The sequence below is a fragment of the Prionailurus bengalensis genome, chromosome B2, assembly GCF_016509475.1.
Source record: "Prionailurus bengalensis isolate Pbe53 chromosome B2, Fcat_Pben_1.1_paternal_pri, whole genome shotgun sequence".
Classification (NCBI taxonomy): domain Eukaryota; kingdom Metazoa; phylum Chordata; class Mammalia; order Carnivora; family Felidae; genus Prionailurus; species Prionailurus bengalensis.
The window spans coordinates 115,222,855-115,234,963 of record NC_057349.1 but is presented as its reverse complement, the minus strand read 5'-3'; the positions used below and the strand labels follow the sequence as shown (position 1 = coordinate 115,234,963).

The 12,109-nt window shown below is 38.5% G+C and overlaps 1 protein-coding gene across 1 annotated transcript in view; it reads left to right on the top strand.

The window, feature by feature from the left end:
* Positions 1-12,109, top strand: part of THEMIS (thymocyte selection associated) — a 197,931-nt gene that overhangs the window by 82,375 nt on the left and 103,447 nt on the right. The window contains exon 3 of the mRNA XM_043592288.1: positions 970-1,428. Coding sequence (XP_043448223.1) covers positions 970-1,428 — 459 coding nt within the window. The remainder of the gene's footprint in view (positions 1-969; positions 1,429-12,109) is intronic.

The window sequence follows — 12,109 nt, the reverse complement described above, 5'->3', positions numbered from 1 at the left end:
CCTGGCGTGGTGAGGACCTGCAGGGCACTTCCCCTGTGCTGTGGTGTATAGCAGACCTGATGTCTGCCCCCAGCCCACCGCTGGGGCCACAGTCAGACTGGTGTGTGCCTTCTCTTCCCCTCTCCTAGGGGCGGGATTCACTGTGGGGTGGTGTGGCTCGTCTGGGCTACTTGCACCCTGCCAGGCTTGTGATGCTGGGGATCTGGCGTATTAGCTGGGGTGGGTAGGCAAGGTGCACGGGGGCAGGAGGGGCAGGCTTAGCTCGCTTCTCCTTAGGTGATCCACTTCAGGAGGGGCCCTGTGGCAGCGGGAGGGAGTCAGATCTGCTGCCGGAGGTTTGGCTCTGCAGAAGCGCAGAGTTGGGTGTTTGAGCGGAGCGAGCAAGTTCCCTGGCAGGAACCGGTTCCTTTGGGATTTCGGCTGGGGGATGGGCGGGGGAGATGGCGCTGGCGAGTGCCTTTGTTCCCCACCAAACTGAGCTCTGTTGTCAGGGGGCTCAGCAGCTCTCCCTCCCTTTGTCCTCCAGCCTTCCCGCTTTCCGAGCAGAGCTGTTAACTTATGACCTCCCAGACGCTAAGTCGCGCTTGATGTGGAAACACAGTCCGTCAGGCCCCTCCGCTTTTGCAAGCCCGACTCGGGGGCTCTGCTTGGCCGGCGAGCCGCCCCTCCGCCCCGGCTCCCTCCCGCCAGTCCGTGGAGCGCGCACCGCCTCGCCGCCCTTCCTACCCTCTTCCGTGGGCCTCTCGTCTGCGTTTGGCTCCGGCGACTCCGTTCTGCTAATCCTCTGGCGTTTTTCTGGGTTATTTAGGCAGGTGTAGATGGAATCTAAGTGATCAGCAGGACGTGCGGTGAGCCCAGCGTCCTCCTAATCCGCCATCTTGCCGGGAACCCGAGATTTCACTGTGATTTTCTTATGAGAACTTGCCTTGTAGGAACTCTCTTTAATTTGCATAATTCTTCTGTTCTTAGGTCTTTTTAAGATTGTGGCTGATAAAACTCCATACCTTACTATGGAAGAAATTACGAGGACCATTCATATTGGATCAAGTAGACTAGGGCATCCTTCCTTCTATCATCAGAAGGATGTAAAACTAGAAAATCTCATTATAAAGCACGGTGAGCAAATCATGCTCAACTCAGTTGAAGAGATCAATGGAGAAATAATGGTGAACTGTGGAGTGGTAAGGAATCATCAAAATCACTCATTTACCTTGCCTTTGTCACAAGAAGGAGAATTCTATGAGTGTGAAGATGAACATATTTATACCCTAAAGGAGATTGTCGAATGGAAGATACCCAAGAACCGAACACGAACTGTGAAACTTACAGGTTTTTCAAATAAGTGGGATTTAACAAATCCATTTCCTAAAGGCTTTTACGGTGCTCTGATTCTCAAGCCTGTTTATGAAATTCAAGCTGTGATGAAATGTAAGTATTCACTAAGAATGATGCTCTATGGGGGCTCCTGGGTGGCTCTGTCGTTTAGTGACAATCTTGGTTTCGGTTTAGGTCATGATCTCACAGTTCGTGAGATCAAGCCCCTTCATGGAGCCCCACATCCGGCTTCACACTGACATCGCAGAGCCTGCTTGGGATTCTCTCTCTCCCTCTCTCTCCCCCTCTCTCCCCCTTTCAAAATAAATAAAATTTAAAAAACAGAATGATGCTCTATAAATATGAGCATTGTGGGGTTTGGGAAAGAGGCTCTTTAAAGTTTGAAGAATGGGACACTGTCCTGACTTGTCTTTTGAACCTGCTTACAGATTCTCATCTATAAATAAGTAAACCACTTAGTTGGTACAAGGATCAAATTGAATAATGTATATAAATATATATTGTAAATTGTGTGGTGCTATCCAAATGTAAATTGCTGTAATTGTCAGATGCAGACATATTAACCTACTAATTCATTTCTATCTCTGTCAGTTAAACATGGTCAGAAAAGAGCTACTTTTTAGGATAGAGTTTAATTTGTTTGAAAGAGGCTTTCTTGTACGGAAGTGGCCTACAAAGTGGCAAAGATACAAAGTTCCTTAAATGTGTTCCTTACTAGTATTTTTGTGATGCCTTTTCTTTTTTTCTTTTTTTCTTTTTTTTTCTCAACTACCCATCACTGGTCATAAATCCTATTAGCTGAAAGTCCCTCTGACTTAAGGGAAATGATGTGACAAAATAATTCACACATAAGTACGTTTTAATATGTAATTTAGATAGGATTATTTGCATTTAAAAATAGGAAAAGCTCGAGAGAGCATTGTTACCCTAAAGGAATTAATACCTTGAGTTTTCAAGGTATTGCACGTGGAGTTTTCAAGATTATAGCACATGGAGCAAAGAGTTCTGTATTTGCAATCAAAGTCCTGGATTCTAACGTTGGGTCATTAACTTTGGTAGGTGGTAACTTTGGGTGAACCATTTAAACTGTGTCTTTGCAAAGAGGATAATGATACCTCTTTTGCCTATCTCTTAGAGTTGTTTTGAGAATGAAATAAGATTGTAATAAGGTACTATATACAATACACTTGAGAAAAAAAGTATGTAAAAATGTTTGATCAAAGGTTGTCCCTTGGACATCTCAAATTCTATTTATCTCTGTTCCTATACATATTGTTGGTCACTTATATAAATATGAAAAAATTTATGTGTTTTAGAACCACATGTTAAATTTTGTGGCATGTTAAGTATTTAACTAGAAATTGATTAATTCATCTGAATTAAAGGTACAGGTAAGGAATTTCACTCAAGTAGTGATTATATTTTAATACGACAAAAAATTAAAAAAATTCATTTTTTAATATGACAAAAAATGAAAGTCGCAACAAATTTTAGACCTCACATTAGTGTTTTGTTAGCTATCCCCAAATGTATAATTGAAATTGATAATTGAGTTTTCCTCAGTTTTCATAAATAATGAATATAGCATTTTCTCATTTTTAAATTTGTTAGTTTTTAAAAACCACCAACATCTCCTATCACACAGCTGCAAACCTAACAACCCACAACCTAAGTATGTGAACAAGGTGGTTACTGAGTTCAGTGAATTTAGGTCAGGGGTCAACAAAGGCTTCTGTGAGGAAATGGCATTTAAACTAACACCTGAATGACAAATAGGAGCTGATGAGGCAAAGAAAGAGGGAACAGCATTGGAGGAAGTGGTAACAGTCTCCAGGAAGGCAAATAAGCAAGATATTAGAGCTCCAGTGCAGCTGATATGAGAAAAGAGAGGGCAAGTTGAGACAAATATCAAAACATACAATGGGGTCGTGGAATCAGTCATGGAGAGTCTTGAAATATATGCTAAGGAGTTAACGTCTTTCCACAGGGCAAATTAAAAGGGTTTCAGTGAAAAGGACAGGGGCAGAGTCATGTAGTAAGGCTATTGGATGTGCAGTAGGGTATTGGGGGTTTAGTACAATAGTGATATCAGTGGGACACTTGCTCCTACTGGGTATTTAAGAAGTACAACCACCAAGATTTGGAGGTCTTTTGGAAGGAGGAAAGAAATCAACCTGATTCCCAGGAGTCTGACTGGATCTACTGGTTGGCTGGTGATGCAATTTACTAAATAAAAACATTGACAGATGAGCAGGGCATTATTAACAGAATTGTTTAGATGGACTTATATATGGTTTCATGCTAACCCAGGTCCCAGAAGAAAGCCTTTGGTTAAAATAAAGAATTTTCCAAAGTTTTTTGGTCCAATTTCCATTATTTAATGGTATTGAAATTGAATTTTGATTTAAATTATTTTGGATCTTTAACTTCTTAGGGGTTATTTTAAACATTAGTTCTTTTTGTAAGGCAATTTCAGGACAGATGCTGTATGGGACTGCTTTGCATGTATACTGACTGCAGGATATTTCCTAGAAATAGAGGATGGTTGTCCAACACAAAAAGCCCAGTTTTAAAAATTGTTGTAGACATTTTTTCTTCTAAATATAAAATGTAGACTATTTTTTAAAATCAATTGTGGTCTTGTTTTACGTTATTCTTTCTTATATTGAAGATTCAAACTTGCCTTGAATACAACAGTATATTGCTTGCTAAGTTACTTTTCAATGGCCTTGAGTGTCAGGCACATTTGAATACCCTCCTGTCTCAAGTCCTTCCTTTCTAAAGTGACAAGAAAAAGAATAGGTCTGTGTCAGGGATAGAAAATTTTAGAGAAACCTTAGGGATAAAAGCAAGATGAAAAAGATCGAGAACTATAGGAAGTTTTGAAATATTGATTTGCTGAAAGAGAACATAGTGAATAGAGAAAAGAAACAATATAACATATTTTATTCCTGGTGCTAGGTTTTTAATATGTTATTGATGTGAAGATTCAGGCATCGTAAACAAGTAGCAGGGCATGTTTAAATGAAATATTAGTTCCTGGAAACCCTTGGTCATAATCCCCATTGCAGGCCTGAAGCCCCTCTGATTCTCGCTATACATTTCATGATTTGTAAAAATTTCTGCCTCTTTGAAAAATAGATACAAATAACCACCCAAGACCTTTAACTACTAGTCTTATATAAGTAATAGTAAGATCTGTTTGGCCTTTCATAGGAAGATAAAACTCATATTAGTGTGGCAAATGCATAATATTTACAAATGAAAAATTGAGCCAGCTCTTTTGAGTTGCTTCTAAAACTCAGAAGTCTTGCAAGTTAAAACTTGTTAATTGTGCTGTGTTTTGATTTATAGATTGATAATTATTTCTCCCCTAATGAAAATTCTGAGTTGAAAAGCTGCCTTTCATTTTAAGAAAGAAACCTCAATGCCTTCCAAAATGTGAGGGTACAGGTTTTGCTGAGATATATGATATATTAACTCATTTATAAGGAGAGGGCTGACATCACATGAGCAGAAAGATGGTATCAGAAAAGCAGTGTCTGAATATTGTATAATAGGTAATAAATCAATAGCAAAAAAAAATACATTGATCTTTTGGTATTCTGAGACTTCCTTTTTCTTTCATTTTATTTTTAAAAAATAATCTCAATTTTTATCAAAGTCAAAAAGTCAAATAGTGGTAAAAGGACTTATTAGTGTGATTAGCACACTTTATGCCCTTGACCATTCCCAAATTTTCCCCACATTTTGCTACTTGGAGGTAACTACTTTAAATATTTTGTCCTTGCTTTCTTGTATTTGCATTTAAATTTCCAAATAACTAAAGATACTGCCTATTTTATCAGGTCAATGACTTTATACAGGATGGAAGGACACTAATTCCATTCATGAGGGCTCCACGCTCATGACCTCATCAAATTCTAGTAACCTCCCAAAGGCTCCGTCTCTTAATACCAGCACCTATTGGTATTGTGGTATTGGAGTAGGGTTTCAACATGTAAATCCTGGAGGAAGAAGACAGTCCAAAATAGTGCTGTCCTGGGACTTCATTTAAAACCATCTGGGTAGGTCTGTTCTTTCATTACCATGGCAGTTTTTAGTCTGGAAATGCAGATATTTCATTTCTGAGATAATTTCTTTGACAGTTTCCTTTCAACTACTTTTTTTCCCTTTCTTCTTTCTGTAACATCTAATCTTATGTTGAAGATCCCATACTGATCTAGGACTATTTTCTTCTCTATTTTTCTTGTCTTCAGTTTACCTTTAGGGAAAATCCCTTAACTGCATTTCCAACTGTTTTAATGAATTTTTAATTTCAGCTATCATATTTTTAATTTCCAAGAGTTATTTCTCACATCATTTTTTAAATGTTACTGTGTTCTTGTTTTAAGAATGCAGTATCTTGGGGCGCCTGGGTGGCGCAGTCGGTTAAACGTCCGACTTCAGCCAGGTCACGATCTCGCGGTCCGTGAGTTCGGGCCCCGCGTCAGGCTCTGGGCTGATGGCTCAGAGCCTGGAGCCTGTTTCCGATTCTGTGTCTCCCTCTCTCTCTGCCCCTCCCCCGTTCATGCTCTGTCTCTCTCTGTCCCAAAAAATAAATAAACGTTGAAAAAAAAAATTAAAAAAAAAAAAGAATGCAGTATCTTATCTGAGAATATTTTACAATTCCTGAAAGTTTTCTGTGTTCCTTACATTTTATCTGCCTCTTTCAGGCTTTTTAAAAGAAAGTTTGGATCTGTCATTCTCATTGACTGTTTTCCTTGAATGCCTAGTGTTTATTCGCCATTTGTTCACATTTACATGTGAGACACTTTTTTTTTTAATTTACAAGTGAAACACTATTTACATACAAGTTTTTTGTTTATGAAATTTAGGTTTCATTTTTTCAGCTTTTTCATCAGAGCATACCCCAATTCAGCCTCTTGTGAGCCTTTCCTCTAGGACTTGTACAGTTTCACCTGAGAAGAATCTTTCTGATACCTTCCAGGGATTCTGAAACTATTGTAGCTGATGGGAAACTTGCTGAGGGTTTCACTATTCCCTACAGGTTTAGACTTACCTTCTTTGCTTTTAACCTGTGTTTCTTCCCTGCTCACCAATGCCTGGCTTCCAGATTCTGGGCCTCTGTATTTACTGTTAATGGCACAGAGTGGTGGAAGGGGTGGCTGCCTATCTTCCCCAACATAGAGTTGGAGAATGGGTTAACCACTCTTCAGACATCCAGATAACCCCCTTTGCCCTCTAGCTTCTTACTCACTGGTCAGAGGGGACTTACACTTCCAATTTATGAGGCTTTTTGAGATCCCATGGGGCGATAAAGAACAACTTTTCATTGGACTGTGGCTCCTTAGGCATGTGACCTTTCCTTGTTCTATTCTGCCAAAATTTTGACTATTCTTCCATCTGAGTTCTGTTTTCATTCACTGTAAGGATTGTAGATGCCTTTTAGATTCATGGGATCTTATTCTTTTTTTCCCTTTGTCTTTCTTCTTTTTATCTTTGTGGTAAATTTGAGAGAGAAAAAGGGTTGGGAAGCAATATATTTTACTTATAAACCTCACTACTTACTTAAACTAGTCATAGCCCAGAGCTTTTCCTGGAGCTAGTTTAATCCTGAACGAACTGGTTGCTAATATTGCTAAAAAGTAAGTAAAATTTATAAACAATATTTCTGATAAAATGTAATCTTCAGTAATTTATAAACATATCAGAGTCAAGATCTTATGTATTTTTATCTTCTCAATGATGAGATAAAGTAAATATTCAACATTGAACAAATTGAATATATGAATTAATGAAGAAGCTTAAACATTTGTTTCTCTGTGTGTGTGTGTGTGTGTGTGTGTGTGTGTGTGCATGTGCACGTGTTTATTGCATAGTACAGAGTTCCTATTTAGGTAACAAGAGATTTTTCTCGCTCACCATATCCAGATTTGATTTATTATGATAACATACTTATGAATTTAACACCTAAGGAGAATGAATATTCACTTCAGGGCACCAAAGTTGATACCATTTATATTTGTATAACAATTCAATTTTTATTAGTGATGCTTTTCCTAAGGTGCCTATGAAAATATTGTGACTTAACATGATATTTAGAACCAGTGAATACCCTAGTCAGCTTCCATTTCATTTTCTTCCTTTAGGCAAGTAATCTTACTGCTAATAGAAATATCAAACAGCAAGAAGAAGAAAGTACAGCTTTCACTGTGTATATTTATTCTTTTACTACCAACTATAAATATTTTACTAGTCAGGGTTCTCCAGAGAAACAGAAGGTATTTATAATGTCATATGTAATTATATTGTTTAATATATACAAGACTACATATTAATCAATTAATTAATTTTAAGGACTTGGCTTATGTAATTATGGGAGTTATAAGTTCTGCATTCATAAGACAGATTGGCAGGCTGGAAAATCAGGCAGAAGTTGATGCTGTAGTTTGAGGCAGTGTTTTTTCTTCTCTGAAAAACTCCAGTTTTTGCTCTCAAAGCTTTCAGCTAATCAGGTGAGTCTCCCCTACCTTATTGAGGATAACATCCTTTATCCTAAGTCAACTGATTAAGATGTTACCCACATCTGCAAAATACCTTCACAGAAAGGTGTAGTGTTTGATTAAGTAACTGTGTACTGTAGCCCAGTCAAGTTGATACATAGAAATAACCATCACAAACATCAATGGAGAACACAGGTTGACATGTATCATCCAATATAAGAAAATGGCTATTCACTTCTCCTACTTTTATACATTAAATAAAAATGTAAAAAGAAAAGTATCATAAATAAACCCATATTAAATATAAGTATATTCATTTTATTATTTTATTTTATTAATGTTTATTTTTGAGAGAGAGAGAGCACAAGTTGGGAAGTGGCAGAGAGAGAGGGAGACACAGAATCCAAAGCAGGCTTCAGGCTCTGAGCTGTCAGCACAGAGAGGTACACGGGGCTCCAACTCACGAACCACAAGATCATGACCTGAGCTGAAGTCGGATGCTTAACTGACTGAGCCCTATTTATTTTTATTTTAGAGAGAGAGAGAGAGTGTGTGTGTGAGCAAGGGAGATGGGCAGAGGGAGAGAAAGAATCTTAAGCAGGCTTCACACTCAGCACATAGCCTGACATGGGCCTTGATCCCACGACCCTGGGATCATGACCTGAATAGAAATCAAGAGTCGGATGCTCAATCCACTGAGCCACCCAGGTGCCCCTAAGTATATTCATTTAAAATGACCCTTGATTTCTCAGTGAAGGTCATGATCAGCAACCCAAAAGGCACTTTCTCTATTCATAAATACAAACAGCAGTAGAAATGGGGAAGAACTATCTAACCAAGTGGAAATTCACAGTATAGTTGCTCTTAAATTGAAATGAAGCTAAGTAAATGGAAAAAAAAATATAATTCACAGAATATTCATAAAGGAAACTGAAACCAAATGGATGAACTATGAAGAAAATTTTAATTTAAAAGTCTAGAATAAGGATGGCAGTTTGCTGCTTCTCTCATCCTTGAAATGCAGCTAGGTCAGCACCAAACCATTTTGCACACCTAGAAAATTGATCTGAGGACTAACACAAAAATCTACATAACTTGAGCCACAGAACTCAGCAGGTATGTGGCACAGAGAGGTGAAGTAGGGGAAAGAGAAGCCATGGAGGTTAGGGAGCTGTGGTTTCCAGAGAGAAGATGGAGACAGAGGGGAGAGTACAGCAAAAACACTCCCCTCAAAAGCAGCTGGAGAGAAAGAGAAAGAAGGGAAACACCCATAAGAAACTGAACAAGAAAGGGAGAAAGGAGAGGGTTTCAATACCATAAAGACTATAAACAGGGGAGTGCAGAGTCGGAAACTCCACAGCTCAATCACTGGCAGTGCTCTGTTGTAAAGGGCAAATTCCCAGGAGAAGACAGTGGGGTCCAAGGGGTCTGAGGGCCACATGGGAGAGGTGATTCCCCTACCGGGAGGGCATTCAGTAGAGGCCATGCAGCCTCCCCACAAAGGTCCCAGCAGACCCAAGATTACAGCCACATTTGCTGGTATTGGAACAAGGATGCTAGGGTGTTGTGAAGCCTGGCCAGATTCATGTTGTGAATTACTATAGTCCCTGAACCACTGCTACTACACGATCATGTGAAATTTTTCTAGGGTTGGCTGGCACCTGGCTGCAGTCTAAGGGCCTCTGCAGTGGCATGGTCATGTAAATGTTCCTGGGGGCAGACCAAAACCTGGCCATTGCTCCCCAAGATCCTCCCCCAGAGGGTCGGAGTGGGGTCAAGCCAGAGGGCTCTAAGAAATTAAGTTTTGAAACATAGCCCCATCTGAGATAAAATTCAAAAGAGAGGTGTCACTTGGCAGGCTGACGGCTTTGTCATGGACAATGTAGAAGCAAGGAGTGGATGGAAGCCAGAGACAAAGGAGGGGTGTTTGATTGCCAGTTGGTGAGAGCAGAGTTCTGATGCAAGAGACTGGGAAGCTGGGTGACACCATTTTCACCTCTCCCACGCATGTGCATACATGCATAGGAGCACCACACCTATCCACCCCAATGAGCTAAGCAGCACCACCCAGTGGAGAATGGAGCTATTACACCAACCTCTATCCAGCTGCACCAACCAAGCCCTAGAAGAATACCACAAGTCTCTCTGCCTGCTTAGTTTAGGGACTATGAAGTGCTTCATAGGGGAAGAACTTCTTAGTGCCTCTAGGGGAAACTGGATGTAATTTCATTCTGATTTCATTCTGTTCGCTGATCCATGTATTCATTTTTTTCTTTATTGAGTACAGAAAGAGAAAATTATATTTTGTTTTGATAAAAAAGATTTTTCTTAAAATATTTTCTACTATATTTTTATTTTTTTTTGTAATTTTTTAGTCCATTTTACTTCATTTCATTTTATTCTACTTTATTGTATACATCTTTTTAAAATTTTAAACGTTTTCCTAACTTTTTTCCTTTTTTTTTCCTTTTCTTTCCCTTTTTTCGCTATTTGATCAAGCTTCTTTCAACAACCAGACCAAAACACACCTGAAAATCTAGCTTCCTTTACTTGATATTTTTGGTGTTTTTAATTTTTTAAATTTTATTTTTTATTTTATTCTTTTTCTTCCTCCAAAATGACACAATGAAAGAATTCATCCTGGAAGAAAGAACAAGAAGAAATGATGGCCAGGGACTTAACACAGATATAAAGAAGATGTTTGAACCAGAATTTAGAATCATGATAATAAGAATACTAGCTGGAGTTGAAAAAAGCATAGAATCTCTTTCTGTGTAGATAAAAGAAGTAAAATCTAGTTAGGATGAAATTAGAAATGCTATAACTGAGATGCAATCTCAAATGAATGCCATGGTGGCAAGGGTGGATGAAGTACAGCAGCAAATCAGCTATACAGAAGATAAACTTATGGAAAATAATGAATATAAAAACAGGCATATTAAGGCAAAAGAGCACAATATAAGAATTAGAGAACTCAGTGACTCATTAAAAATGAATAACATCTGAATCATAGGGATCCTAGAAGACGAAGAGAGAAAAGGGGGTAGGTTTACGTGAGCAAATCATAGCAGAAAACTTTCCTAACCTTGGAAAAGACACAGACATCAAAATCCAGGAAGCACAGAGAACCCCCATTAGATTCAACAAAAAATGACCATCAGCAAGGCATATAATAGTCAAATTCTCCATCAACAAGGCATATAATAGTCAAAAGAAAGAATTATGAAAACATCAAGGGAAAAAGATTCCTTAAACTATAAGGGAAGACAAATTAGGTTCATAGCAGACCTATCCACAGAATCCTAGCAGGCCAGAAAGGAATGGCAGGATATATTTAATGTGCTGAATTGGGAAAATATGCAGTCATATTTATCCAGCAAGGCTGTCATTCAAAATAGAAGGAGAGATAACAAGTTTCCCAGACAAACAAAAACTAAAGGAGTTTGTAACCACTAAACCATCCCTGCAAGAAATTTTAAAGGGGACTCTCTGAGGGGAGAAAAGATGAAACAAAACAAAAAAGACCAAAAGCAACAAACACTAAAAAGGACCAGAGAATACCACCAGAAACTCCCAACTCTACAGGTAACACAATAGCAATAAATTCATGCCTTTCGGTACTCATTCTAAATGTCAGTGGACTCTCACATCAAAACTCTCACATCAAAAGACATGGGATAACAGAATGTATAAGAAAACAAGATCCATCTATATGCTGTTTACAAGAGACCCATGTTAGACCTACAGACACCTAAAGATTGAAGGTAAGGGGATGGCAAACCATCTTTCATGCTAATGGTTGCCAAAAGAAAGTCAGAGTAGACATACTTATATCAGACAATCTAGATTTTGAAATAAAGACTGTAACAAGAGATGAAGAAGGACATTATATTATAATTAAGGGGTCTTCCCACCAAGAAGATCTAATAATTGTAAATATTTATGCACCCAATCCACATTGGGTAACGCCACAGTAACTCAAATACATAAATCAATTAATCACAGACAGAAAGAAACTCATTGACAAAAATACCATAATAGTAGGGAACTTCAACACCCCACTTACAACAATGGACAGATCATCTATGCAGAAAATCACCAAGGAAACAATGGCTTTTAATGCTACACTGGACCAGATGGACTTAACAGATATATTCAGAACATTTCATCTTAAAGCAATGGAATACACATTCGTCTCGAATGCACATGGAACATTCTCCAGAATAGATCACATACTAGTACACAAATTAGCCCTAAACAAGTACAAA